The sequence below is a fragment of the Salvelinus fontinalis genome, chromosome 31 (assembly GCF_029448725.1).
Source record: "Salvelinus fontinalis isolate EN_2023a chromosome 31, ASM2944872v1, whole genome shotgun sequence".
Classification (NCBI taxonomy): Eukaryota; Metazoa; Chordata; class Actinopteri; order Salmoniformes; family Salmonidae; genus Salvelinus; species Salvelinus fontinalis.
Window position 1 is genome coordinate 12,624,840 of NC_074695.1, and position 15,686 is coordinate 12,640,525.

The 15,686-nt window shown below is 45.8% G+C and overlaps 1 protein-coding gene across 1 annotated transcript in view; it reads right to left on the reverse strand.

The window, feature by feature from the left end:
* Positions 1-7,810: 7,810 nt before the first annotated feature.
* LOC129829555 (ski oncogene-like) overlaps positions 7,811-15,686 on the reverse strand; it is a 116,582-nt gene continuing 108,706 nt past the window's right edge. Inside the window, exons 5-6 of the mRNA XM_055891311.1 lie at positions 14,428-14,658; positions 7,811-13,513 (exon numbers count right to left, since the gene is read on the reverse strand). Of these exons, the coding sequence (XP_055747286.1) occupies positions 13,334-13,513; positions 14,428-14,658 (411 nt within the window). The 3' untranslated portion in view covers positions 7,811-13,333. The remainder of the gene's footprint in view (positions 13,514-14,427; positions 14,659-15,686) is intronic.

Genomic DNA, 15,686 nt, shown 5'->3' on the forward strand with positions numbered 1-15,686 from the left:
CATCACACCATCACGCCATCACACCATCAGGATGGACCGGCCACGCCATCAGGATGGACTGGCCACGCCATCACACCATCACGCCATCACACCATCAGGATGGACCGGCCACGCCATCACGCTATCAGGATGAACCGGCCACGCCATCACACCATCAGGATGGACTGGCCACGCCATCACACCATCAGGATGGACCGGCCACGCCATCACACCATCACACCATCAGGATGGACCGGCCACGCCATCACGCCATCAGGATGGACCGGCCACGTCATCACACCATCAGGATGGACCGGCCACGCCATCACACCATCAGGATGGACCGGCCACGCCATCACACCATCACACCATCACACCATCAGGATGGACCGGCAACGCCATCACGCCATCAGGATGGACTGGCCACGCCATCACACCATCACGCCATCACACCATCAGGATGGACCGGCCACGCCATCACGCCATCAGGATGGAGCGGCCACGCCATCACACCAGCTCTGCTGGACTGGCCACGCCATCACACCATCAGGATGGACCGGCCACGCCATCACACCATCAGGATGGACCGGCCACTCCATCATACCATCAGGATGGACCGGCCACGCCATCACACCAGCAGGATGGACCGGCCACGAAATCACACCAGCACACCATCAGGATGGACCGGCCACGAAATCACACCATCAGGATGGACCGGCCACGCCATCACACCATCAGGATGAACTGGCCACATCATCACACCATCAGGATGGACCGGCCACTCCATCATACCATCACACCATCAGGATGGGCCGGCCACAGCATCACACCACCACACCATCAGGATGGACTGGCCACATCATCACACCATCAGGATGGACCGGCCACGCCATCACACCAGCAGGATGGACCAGCCACGTCATCAGACCATCAGGATGGACCGGCCACTCCTTCACACAAGCAGGATGGACTGGCCACGCCATCACACCAGCTCTGCTGGACTGGCCACGCCATCACACCAGCTCTGCTGGACTGGCCACGCCATCACACCAGCAGGATGGACTGGCCACGCAATCACACCAGCAGGATGGACTGGCCACGCCATCACACCATCATGATGGACTGGCCACGCCATCACACCATCATGATGGACTGGCCACGCCATCACACCAGCAGGATGGACTGGCCACACCATCACACCATCATGATGGACTGGCCACGCCATCACACCATCAGGATGGACCGGCCACGCCATCAAACAATCAGGATGGACCGGCCACTCCATCACACCATCAGGATGGACCGGCCACGCCATCACACCAGCAGGATGGACCGGCCACGCCATCACACCATCACACCATCACACCATCAGGATGGACCGGCCACGCCATCACGCCATCAGGATGGACTGGCCACGCCATCACACCATCACGCCATCACACCATCAGGATGGACCGGCCACGCCATCACGCCATCAGGATGGAGCGGCCACTCCATCATACCATCACACCATCAGGATGGGCCGGCCACAGCATCACACCACCACACCATCAGGATGGACTGGCCACATCATCACACCATCAGGATGGACCGGCCACGCCATCAAACCAGCAGGATGGACCAGCCACGTCATAAGACCATCAGGATGGACCGGCCACTCCTTCACACCAGCAGGATGGACTGGCCACGCTATCACACCAGCTCTGCTGGACTGGCCACGCCATCACACCAGCTCTGCTGGACTGGCCACGCCATCACGCCATCAGGATGGAGCGGCCACGCCATCACACCAGCTCTGCTGGACTGGCCATGCCATCACACCAGCAGGATGGACCGGCCACGCCATTACACCAGCTCTGCTGGACTGGCCACGCCATCACACCATCAGGATGGACCGGCCACGCCATCACACCATCAGGATGGACCGGCCACTCCATCATACCATCAGGATGGACCGGCCACGCCATCACACCAGCAGGATGGACCGGCCACTCCATCACACCATCAGGATGGACCGGCCACGCCATCACACCATCAGGATGAACTGGCCACATCATCACACCATCAGGATGGACCGGCCACTCCATCATACCATCACACCATCAGGATGGGCCGGCCACAGCATCACACCACCACACCATCAGGATGGACTGGCCACATCATCACACCATCAGGATGGACCGGCCACGCTATCACACCAGCAGGATGGACCAGCCACGCCATCAGACCATCAGGATGGACCGGCCACTCCTTCACACCAGCAGGATGGACTGGCCACGCCATCACACCAGCTCTGCTGGACTGGCCACGCCATCACACCAGCTCTGCTGGACTGGCCACGCCATCACACCAGCAGGATGGACTGGCCACGCAATCACACCAGCAGGATGGACTGGCCACGCCATCACACCATCATGATGGACTGGCCACGCCATCACACCATCATGATGGACCGGCCACGCCATCACACCAGCAGGATGGACCGGCCACTCCATCACACCATCAGGATGGACCGGCCACGCCATCACACCATCAGGATGGACCGGCCACTCCATCACACCATCAGGATGGACCGGCCACATCATCACACCATCATGATGGACTGGCCACGCCATCACACCATCAGGATGGACCGGCCACGCCATCACACCATCAGGATGGACCGGCCACTCCATCACACCATCAGGATGGACCGGCCACATCATCACACCATCAGGATGTCTCAACACCACCACACCATCAGGATGTCTCAACACCACCACACCATCAGGATGTCTCAACACCATCACACCACCAGGATGTCTCAACACCACCAGGATGTCTCAACACCTCCACACCACCAGGATGTCTCAACACCTCCACACCACCAGGATGTCTCAACACCTCCACACCACCAGGATGTCTCAACACCACCACGCCATCAGGATGTCTCAACACCTCAACACCACCAGGATGTCTAAACACCTCCACACCACCAGGATGTCTCAACACCATCACACCATCAGGATGTCTCAACACCACCACGCCATCAGGATGTCTCAACACCACCACACCACCAGGATGTCTCAACACCACCACGCCATCAGGATGTCTCAACACCTCCACACCACCAGGATGTCTCAACACCACCACGCCATCAGGATGTCTCAACACCACCACGCCATCAGGATGTCTCAACACCACCACACCACCAGGATGTCTCAACACCTCCACACCACCAGGATGTCTCAACACCATCAGGATGTCTCAACACCATCACATCACCAGGATGAACTGGCCACATCATCAGGATGTCTCAACACCATCACACCACCAGGATGTCTCAACACCACCACATCACCAGGATGAACTGGCCACACCATCAGGATGTCTCAACACCATCACACCACCAGGATGTCTCAACACCACCACACCACCAGGATGTCTCAACACCACCAGGATGTCTCAACACCACCAGGATGTCTCAACACCACCAGGATGTCTCAACACCACCAGGATGTCTCAACACCACCACACCACCAGGATGTCTCAACACCATCACACCACCAGGATGTCTCAACACCATCACACCACCAGGATGTCTCAACACCATCACACCACCAGGATGTCTCAACACCACCACACCACCAGGATGTCTCAACACCATCAGGATGTCTCAACACCACCAGGATGTCTCAACACCACCACACCACCAGGATGTCTCAACACCACCAGGATGTCTCAACACCACCAGGATGTCTCAACACCATCAGGATGTCTCAACACCACCACACCACCAGGATGTCTCAACACCACCACACCATCAGGATGTCTCAACACCACCACACCACCAGGATGTCTCAACACCACCAGGATGTCTCAACACCATCAGGATGTCTCAACACCACCACACCATCAGGATGTCTCAACACCACCACACCACCAGGATGTCTCAACACCACCAGGATGTCTCAACACCACCAGGATGTCTCAACACCACCAGGATGTCTCAACACCACCAGGATGTCTCAACACCATCAGGATGTCTCAACACCACCACACCACCAGGATGTCTCAACACCACCACACCATCAGGATGTCTCAACACCATCACACCACCAGGATGTCTCAACACCATCACACCACCAGGATGTCTCAACACCACCACACCATCAGGATGTCTCAACACCACCACACCACCAGGATGTCTCAACACCACCACACCATCAGGATGTCTCAACACCACCACACCACCAGGATGTCTCAACACCACCAGGATGTCTCAACACCATCAGGATGTCTCAACACCACCACACCATCAGGATGTCTCAACACCACCACACCACCAGGATGTCTCAACACCACCAGGATGTCTCAACACCATCAGGATGTCTCAACACCACCACACCACCAGGATGTCTCAACACCACCACACCATCAGGATGTCTCAACACCACCACACCACCAGGATGTCTCAACACCACCAGGATGTCTCAACACCATCAGGATGTCTCAACACCACCACACCATCAGGATGTCTCAACACCACCACACCACCAGGATGTCTCAACACCACCACACCATCAGGATGTCTCAACACCACCACACCACCAGGATGTCTCAACACCATCAGGATGTCTCAACACCACCAGGATGTCTCAACACCACCAGGATGTCTCAACACCACCAGGATGTCTCAACACCATCACACCATCAGGATGTCTCAACACCACCAGGATGTCTCAACACCACCACACCACCAGGATGTCTCAACACCATCAGGATGTCTCAACACCACCAGAATGTCTCAACACCACCAGGATGTCTCAACACCATCAGGATGTCTCAACACCATCACACCACCAGGATGTCTCAACACCACCAGGATGTCTCAACACCACCAGGATGTCTCAACACCATCAGAATGTCTCAACACCATCAGGATGTCTCAACACCACCAGGATGTCTCAACACCACCAGGATGTCTCAACACCATCAGAATGTCTCAACACCACCAGGATGTCTCAACACCACCAGGATGTCTCAACACCATCAGAATGTCTCAACACCACCAGGATGTCTCAACACCACCAGGATGTCTCAACACCACCAGGATGTCTCAACACCATCACACCACCAGGATGTCTCAACACCACCAGGATGTCTCAACACCATCACACCACCAGGATGTCTCAACACCACCAGGATGTCTCAACACCACCACACCATCAGGATGTCTCAACACCACCACACCACCAGGATGTCTCAACACCATCACACCACCAGGATGTCTCAACACCACCACACCACCAGGATGTCTCAACACCACCAGGATGTCTCAACACCACCAGGATGTCTCAACACCACCAGGATGTCTCAACACCACCAGGATGTCTCAACACCACCACACCATCAGGATGTCTCAACACCACCACACCACCAGGATGTCTCAACACCATCACACCACCAGGATGTCTCAACACCATCACACCACCAGGATGTCTCAACACCACCACACCATCAGGATGTCTCAACACCATCACACCACCAGGATGTCTCAACACCACCAGGATGTCTCAACACCATCAGGATGTCTCAACACCATCAGGATGTCTCAACACCACCAGGATGTCTCAACACCACCACACCATCAGGATGTCTCAACACCATCACACCACCAGGATGTCTCAACACCATCACACCATCAGGATGTCTCAACACCGTCACATCATCAGAATGTCTGAACACCGCCTCCCAAGATGAGCTACACCAGAAGACAAGCCGACCCCCCCCAAAAACGATTCAAAGACAGCCTGAAACACAACCTCAAGTTTTGCCAAATCCATCTGAGCCAATTCACAGACGTTGCCTCTAACTGATCCACCTGGCACTCCAAAACCCTCATAGAAGTTGACGATTTAGGGCTCTATTTAATCTGTAAAACTGAAGCGTTACAGATTCCGTGATAGAAATGTAAAGGGGATTTCCAATTAAGCCGACATAAGCAACGTTTACCGTGAAGGCAGTCTCCGCTAAAGCGGGAACATGACCTTTTAAAATGTAAATCACGCTGTAAAGCTGAACTTCCATGACGCTGATTGAATAGAACCCTTAGAGCAGGACAGACACAAGCATCTAACTGCAGCCAGAGCAAAGCATCACTCCTTCACAACTGGATCCACAACACCAGTGGAAGCACGTCTGTCCCACGTGCCTCGGAGTCTGTGCTTCAAAACTCGGACTCCTGAGCTATTCAAGAACCCACAATAAACCGAAGTGACGTGCACGAGTTGTCATCATGGAAACTGACAGCCTACCAGAGAGAGGAAGAGACTCTCAACTCAAAGCTAGAAATAAAAGCCTGTACCGTGACATGAAACCACGTCTTACACACCAGAGTACAATGCCCTACTATTGCAAACACTGTTTAAGTCAAAAGCCCGACATGCAGAGACACAGCAGTATAGTAAGGGTATGATAAAGCTTGCAGTGAAGCCACATGGACATGTCTGGTAAGCAAGGGTGTGTGTGTACATTTAATGAATGTTTACATCAAATTGTACAATGTCCTACTACAGGGATGGTCAACTTTGATGGGAGTGGGGGCCGCAAAAAAAAATCGGCAATGGTCATGAGCGGCCAAAGTGGCTCGCGGGTTTGTGTGCCCACATCAATAACCATACATTCAGTCAGAGCCGGCCCTAAGCAAAAACATGGGTTGTTCCTTTAGGGGCTTTATTCAATCCTTATCGCGGAAATTTAGTGTTACAGTGTGTCCTTTGAGTGGCGATACAGCGTGTCCTTTGGTTGGCGTTACAGCTTGTCCTTTGAGTGGCGTTACAGCGTGTCCTTTGGGTGGTGGACCATTGTTAATATACACAGGAAACTGTTGAGCGTGAAAAACTCAGCAGCGTTGCAGTTCCTGACACAAACAGGTGCGCCTGGCGCCTGGCACCTACTACCATACCCCGCTCAAAGGCACTTAAATCTTAAGTCTTTCCCATTCACCCTCTGAATGGCACACATACACGTCTCAAGGCTTAAAAAGATTTATTTAACCCGTCTCCTCCCCTTCATCTACACGGATTGAAGTGGATTTAACAAGTGACATCAATAAGGGATCATTAGCGTTCACCTGGATTCACCTGGTCAGTCTATGTCACTTGTAGTATGAACACTTGAATAAGTGTTCCCTCTTTAAGGAATACCTAGGATAGGATAAAGTAATCCTTCTGACCCCCCCCCCCCTTAAAAGATTTAGATGCACTGTTGTAAAGTGGCTGTTCCACTGGATGTCATAAGGTGAATGCACCAATTTGTAAGTCGCTCTGGATAAGAGCGTCTGCTAAATGACTTAAATGTAAATGTAAATGTAAGAAAAACGGTCAAATGTTTCCTTAGAAAAGTAGAATCTTGATTGGGTGAGCTAGATACATTATAACGGTGATTCTGCCACAACCAGGACTGTAAATGAATGGTTTTAACTCTCTGTCTGATTCCGTAAGAGCAAACGTCGGTCTCTATCTTAGAATTTGAGGGATTTAATGTTCAATTCATGAGCTATTCAGTAAGACACAATGACTCAATGACTAACCACCATTTACATGGCTTTGTAACTCTGCCAAAGTATCACTGATCACCGGTCGTGGAGTGAATTGAGTAACACTCCCTATACTTTCGTTGCGTTTTTTTTGCAAAAGGTGGGTAAACGCTTGTACAAAATATTATTCTGTAAGTCATTGCCATGTGTAGAAACTGTGATGCCCGAGGCAGGGGTTTGAATTCTTGTCAGCCAAACTGATGGTCACAAGCAAGAAACATAACAGCTGTTAAAAGAAACAAATATGGGTCATTTAATCTGGACAAACAACTTTATTTCTGGTAATGCATCTATACACTGTACATTCAGTCACTGTGGTATATAAGCATAGCTATTTTCAAACATAATCTCATAAAGTCCTTTACTTTACAATATAGTCCGTGTTGTGAGAGGGTGTCAATGAATGGGGGGGGGGGGGGGCAAGGGAGAGGAAGGAATAGATAAATAAGCCAAGCGTTTTTCTCATACTGTATATGCGTCATTAATAAACGAGAAAGCATACATTTACCTCTTACATAAAAATATTTCTAGAAATGTAAAGTTGATATAGCATTAGCAGCAGTGTAGGGCTAAAATATACATGAGGATGGGGAAAAAACCTGCGAGGTGGCGGTAGTTCTTGTGTGACCCATTTTTACCATTACTTGATGAAACATTGAATTTGGCCTTCCTGCTATTAACCCATAGAAACACATTGAATAACACATTCATACAGTGCATTCAGAAAGTATTCACACCCCTTGACTTTTTCCACATTTTGTTGTGTTACAGCCTGAATTTAAAATGGATTACATTTAGAGTTTTTCTTGTCACCAATACCCCATAATGTCAAAGCGGAATTATGTTTTCCGAAATTTTTACAAATTAGAAACGAAAAGATGAAATGTCTTGAGTCAATAAGTATTCAACCCCTTTGTCATGGCAAGCCTAGATTTGTTCAGGAGTAAAACTTTCCATAACAAGTCACATAATAAGTAGCATGGACTTGTGTGCATTAATAGTGTTAGACATTATTTTTGAATGACTACCCTATCTCTGTACCCCACACATACAGTTATGTGTAAGGTCCCTAAGTCAAGCAGTGAATTTCAAACACAGATTCAACCACAAAGACCAGGGAGGTTTTCAATGCCTCACAAAAGGCACCTATTGGTAGATGGGTAAAAAAAACATACATGGAATATCCCAGACATTGAATATCCCTTTGAGCATATTAATTACACTTTGGATGGTGTGTCAATACACCCAGTCACTATAAAGAGGCGTCCTTCCTAACTCAGATGCCGGAGAGGAAGGAAACCACTCTAGGATTACAACATGAGGCCAATGGTGACTTTTAAAAAAGTACAGCGTTTAATGGCTGTGATAGGAGAACACTAAGGATGGATCAGCAATATTGTAGTTCTCCACAATACTAACCTAATTGACAGAGTGAATTAACTTTTTGTCCCGAATACAACATATTACTGAGTACAATTCTCCATATTTTCAAGCATAGTGTGGCTGCATCATGTTATGGGTATGCTTATAATCGTTAAGGACTTTTCAGGATAAAAAAGAAACAGAATGGTTCTAAGCACAAGCAAAATCCTAAAGGAAAATCTGGTTCAGTCTGCTTTCCACCAGACACTGGGAGATGAATTCCCCTTTCAGCAGGACAATAACCTAAAACACAAGGGCAAATCTACACTGGAGTTGCTAACTAAGAAAACACTGAATGTTCCTGAATGGCCGAGTCAGTTTTGACTGAAATCTACTTGAAAATCTATGGCAAGACCTGAAAATAGTTTTCTAGCAATGATCAACACCCCATTTGACCGAGCTTGAAGATTTAAAAAAATAATGATGGCAAATGTGGCACAATCCAGGTGTGGAAAGTTCTTAGAGACTTACCCAGAAAGACTCACAGCTGTTATTGCTGCCAAAGGTGCTCCTACAAATTATTGACTCAGGGATGAGAATACTTATGTAAATTAAGATATTTCTGTATTTCATTTTCAATAAATTAGCAGAATTGTCTAAAACATGTTTTTACTTTGTCATTATGGGGTTTTGTGAGTAGATGGGTGAGACAAAAAAAAAAAAAATTTTTTTTATTCAGGCTGGAACACAACAAAATGTGGAATAAGTCAAGGTTTATGAATACTTTCTGAAGACACTGTACACTATCTGATATTGAATATATTGTAAAAAATATATGAACTGTTGAAAAAAGTATTTCAATATAAAGACCTTACAGTAAAATAAAAATGTAAATAATTGGATAAACAACATGTTTGTGTAGGGAATATTCTCTAATGCACTGCAATAATTGTTTTTGAAACATGTTCTTGGTTAAAACACAAACCAAAACAAAACAAGACAGCTGTAAGAAAAGATTTGTTTTGGATAAAAAGGAAACACCATGTACATATATAACACAATAGTGTAAAAATGAAAGATTATTTACACTTGTAAATTCTTATTTTTAAATCTTCACACTGGATAGTTTTATATGTTCTACTGTTATTGCTTCTTCGTTGTCCTCCATTTAGCAAAATGGTTCTTGTTTAAAAAATAATAAATCATTTATCCGTTTTTTTCTTTTACTTGGGAGCAAAGAGCCAATGTTGTCATTTTCTCCCCTTTTTTTGTAGAAAACCATGAAAAGGAAACTACAAATATCAATTCACTCGAGTGTAAAAACAACTATAAAATGTACCAATTTTAGGTCCGCAAAAGTCACAGACTCAGTGTCAGTCTCTAAATAACATTGGCCTTTCTAATGTTGGTTAAGACATGGGGCTTGGACATAATGCCCTCTTCACTAGTTAGAAATGTCCACCTTTGGATAGACAGACCAAATCACATAGAAATGGTAGGTCATCTTTTTCTACAACCAAGAGTTAACCTCATAATACCGCATAGCTATGGTATCTGTTGATACCTAGAATTATTTGTGACATGCATATCTCTAAAAGAACATTTCTGAATGAATTAAAGGTATCATTCAAAATGCCTTATTAGATTATTTATTTTTTACAATTACAAGTCGTTAAATTGTTTCTGTTCAAAAAGAAGAAGAGTTAATGTAATTACCGCCTTAAACTGCATTAGAAATACTGGGGGGGAAAGCTGCATCATGTAGCTTGAGCAATGTAGTCAAGTCAGGCCTATCCAGAGGGATAGTGCAGAGAGAAGAGAGAATGAAAATGTCCCCTCCGTCGACAGTGTCTGCACTGTGTGACGGGCGTGACATCTGCACTGTGACGGTAATGACATCCCATGGTGGAGTTGACTCTTGAGCACGTTCCTACTCAGGCCAAATACAAACAGTTACTTCATCGTCAGTGTTCCTGATCTGGAAAACCCTCTGCCCACTTTCAGGCACTTGAGGTTGTCCAGCATTGTGTTTGAACTTCAGGTTGTGTTTTTTTGCGTGTACGTGTAAAGTTATTTTTCTTGAACTATGTAATAAACATGTTTAGATTCCTCTAAAAAAAGACAGGTTTGCTGTACAACACAATAAAATCCTTACATGTACAGTATCAATGCCCAATAATGACTATATGTATGGCAAACCTTCTCAAATGTCATGCATATGAATGAAAATATATGAGTTTTCTATTGGAAAAAAGGAACAGAAGAAACAAGCCATAAAAATATCCCACATTTAAAACAACAACAACATCAACACTCAAAGGAAAAAAGCATAAACACAATGTACATTCTAATTTGCATTGTTCCCACTCTGTAGCGGAGCATTATAAAATGTATTTTTTTTTTATTATTCATCTTTATATTTTTTCTGGTAAATATATGAGCAATGTGTCTTCAGACTGTTATAATCACTGCTTTCCCATGAATGGTCTAAAAGCACTGTGTTTCACACCTTGGAACGTGGATGAATCATTGTCGTATTAATAAATACCAACATTTTAGGAGAGTTGGGCGCCCATGCCATTTTGTCTTTTGCTATCCTACTGTCTCCACTGTCTTTCTATTTTGATGAGTGTTACTTGTCAACAGAAATTGTAGAATTAGTGCCAAAAAAGACTGGAATGACATTTTTCAACAGCCCAAACTGTATCAGCAAGCAAGCCTGTTGACCCCTTTTCTCTCTCATTTTATTTACAATATTTTGTCTTAAACACATGATTACATTGCATTTAAATGAGTTGCATATAATAACAAAATGCTCACTTGGATTTGTATTGTTGTTGTCATGGATATTTCCTCTCCAATGTAAGATTGAAGACAATAATGGGAGTATAAGGCATTATAACAGTATTTTGTAATGACAAAGTGCGATTCATTATTGTAAAAAAACAAAACACATATATATATATATTTACATACCATCATTTATTTAAAAAATAAAATGTTGTGGTTCTGGCTAAAGGCGCCACTTCCAGCCCTAAAATCATAGTATTCAAAAATTGTATTTTCGATCTTCATTTGAGCAAGTCATGCCAACTCTCGCTAATCAAATGAAAAGCAGTAAAGCCGGGTAAGCTAGTTTTAACCAACAGTCCCAGGGGGAAACCCAGCAGAAGTCTTGTGTACAAATCTGGGCTTCAGATTGCACCCAGATACAAAATGATCACAAAGTATATCTTTATAAGATACACTTTTGGGTTTTAACCCAAATGCTCACAAACACATAATGAAGACAAGTATGTATGCTGTTTCGGTGTATTTGTGTGACCATCTCTTGTTAATATCTAAATGAAATGCTCACTCTAAGAGGTTTACCAGAACACAGACACAGGGCCTGTGTCAAAGAGAGAAAACATCTAGTCCAATGCAATCCTCTGACCCCTTCCATAGTAAACTTTATGATGTATTAATGGAATAGTAGAACAAACTTGATACTTTTCCTCATTGGATCAAAATGGCCTCCTCTACTCACCGACTAACCATGATGGCACTGGTGGTAGTTTGTCTTGCTTGCTGTCTGTTCATATTTGCAAATCCATATTTTTTTGTCTCCAAGCTCTTATAGCACAAAGAAGCAAAGAAAATGTTTTCGTTACATTTTTTACATATCGCTTTGCAGTCTCTTAAATAGCTTATAAGGTCATGAAATTCTCCAACTTCTTCACGGGAAACGGAGCAGAAGCCCTGCTGGGGCACGCCTCAGGAGTCCAGTCCTACTTCCCGGCTCCTCTGCCATTTTGACAGCCCTCCATTTTGTCTCTAAACAGGCCAGTTGTAAAATTATTGTATTATTATCTTATTTTTTTATCATAGAAAAGTGTTTATCCAAAAGGTTCACCAGTTTCTGTCTCAGAAAATACAGGCACAACTAAATTTTGTGCTATATATATTTTTTTTCTTCTCCTGATCCAATTTTCAGTTTTGTGGAGGAGAGGTGCGTTTCAGTGCTTGTCCTAGTAACAACTTAATCCATGTACAAATACCAACAACTAGTAACAACTTGGTCCTTGTACAAAGACCAACAACTAGTAACAACTTGGTCCTTGTACAAAGACCAACAACTAGTAACAACTTGGTACATGTACAAATACCAACAACTAGTAACAACTTGGTCCTTGTACAAATACCAACAACTAGTAACAACTTGGTCCTTGTACAAAGACCACGTTGGACTTTCTTTGTTTCTCTCTCCAAGGATGCATCCAAGCACTCATACAGTTTTTGTGAGGATGGATACACGCACACATAGAGGATTGATATTTCTGCTTCTCTCTATTCTGTCTCTGTGGTCTCAGGCAAAGTTTTGTTTCGGGTGCTGATAGTGGGGGATTGGCGGGGGGTTGGTCATGGAAAGGGTTAGTTGTTGACGGGGGTGTCCTCGGTAGGCGTGTCCTGCTCCTTGGGCCACAGCTGCTGCTGCAGCTCCTTGACCACTCTCTCCAGGTGTTCCCTGGCTTCCCGCTCCTGTAGTAGCTCTGCCCGGAGCTGCTCGCGATCCGCCTCGGCATGCTGGAGCTTCATCTGCAGGTCCTCGATCTGGAACCAAGCAAAAAGCACCATGAACGGTTGAGCTGAGGATCCAGGCTATATGACTGGTGTGTCTACTTTCATGTAAGGGTTGAGCTGAGGATCCAGGCTATATGACTGATGTGTCTACTTTCAGGGAAGGGTTGAGCTGAGGATCCAGGCTATATGACTGATGTGTCTACTTACAGCATTTTCTGTTGTTTCTTGTTAACTACCTAATATCATGTTTTGAACTCTTAAAACACACACACACACTCACATACAAACACACACACACACCCACACCCACAAACACACACAGCCAGTGGCCACATCCTTCGCTCTGCGCGTGCAAACCTCTAAGTCTCTCCACATCCTGCCCAGACACACATTAAGACTAGCCCTAACCCTAACCCTAACCCAGACACACAACAGTGAACATTGGGACGAGCCCTGACATAGACCTAACTAAGCTGTCTCCCCAAAGCCTGCAAACACTATAAAAACAATAAACATTTGAAACATTCACTCAAATAAAGGCTTTTATGGCAGGTTGTTATGACAGGGCTTTATGACAGGGCTTTATGACAGGGCTGGAAAGGGAATTGTTCTTTTTAGAGAAACTACAGACGGGAATCCAGTGTACCTCCCCTTTGTTATGTCTAATCTACATTTCCCATGATGCTTAACAGGAACTAAACATCTCTTCCTGTTTCCTCTTTGGGTTACACCCATTTATTTTTGACGGAGGAAACATTTTTTCTCTTTCCCCATTGACCATGAGAAGACTTAGCCTTGGTGTTAGACAAAAATGATGCAATTACTCTGAGGGCTAGCCTCCGTTCCGAGTGTTTATGTAATCGGACTCAGACTACAGACACTGCTCTGTCTGGGTTTGAGTAGCCCGTGTGTGTGTGTTGTGTGTGTGTTGTGTGTGTCCTCACCTGTGTGGAGTACTTGGCGCGCAGGCGACCTGCCTCGCAGCCCTTGTCACACACTCTGAGCTGCCGGGCCTGCTCCAGCTCCCTCTTCAGATGCACGCGCGACTCCTTTGCCTCCTTGATCTTTTTCTCGCTCTCGGCGCGAAGGCGCTCAATCTCTTTCCTCAGGTTCCTCTTGGCCTCCGTGGCCTCCCTGAGCTTCTCTTTCTTAGCCAGTCGCAGGAACTCCAACTCCTAGGGAACAGTTCACACATGAGCTAAATAGAGGTAGCATTACTGAGTTGGCGTTAACTCATTAGCATTCCTGAGTACATGTTAGCGTAGCCTACAGAGGAAGAGTTGGCATTAAACTTATTCAAGGACGCTAACATCAAACAACAAGCTAGCTGTTGACATTGAGCCTGGGGAAACCCTGTTGAACTTTGAACCTTCTGAAAGTCATAGCGAACTCCTGGAAAACAGATAAAGAGCTATCGTTTAACAAAAGGTTATGAAAGCTCAACACAAAGACAATGTAAGCATAATGTAAGGTTACGATTGTGGAAGACATTGTACTGCACAACGTATACAACTGTTTTATAAGACATGTTATAAGTTGTACAAGTCAAGTCAAGGGCGGCAGTGGTTTCAGTCAATTATACATTCATATGAAGATCAAGAAACAGAGCTTTACAAGAAAAAACTTGTTCTAATACACCACAGCCCAGTGTTTACTAGAGGTCAAGGGTTAAGGAGATGAGAGGGCGAACAGAAGTGAGGTTTCCTTCCTCTTTGAAACTGAGAGACTAACATATTTCTGGTGTGTGTGTGTGGGTGCGTGTGGAAACTCACTTGTCATGGGAACTTAACAGCCAGGACAAGCGTATCTGTCGTCAAGCTTTGTTAGCTACCTCGTTAAAGTATGATGAAAAGAACCCAAAGAACTACAATCCTCCAGTCTACTTCTTGCTCAATTTACTAAATGTCCTGTCTGGTAAATGAAGTACAACTTTTGAACAAAAGTGATTGCTTACTCTCAACTTGCTGCTGTTTTAAACTGGGATGTTTGTTTTGTTAGTGTTACTCATCTCTATCTCCAGACAATGACTTAACGTAAGCCAAGTGGAACGCAGTCATTCAAGAATGTTTCGTCTTGGGAGGATGCACATTGTGTACCATCGCACACACACAGTTGTCGCTCGTTTCAAAAAACAATTATTGGTATCGTTCCAAGACCAAAAATAAAATGGAAGTCTGCCCTGTCTGCTTTTGCAGCAACATCC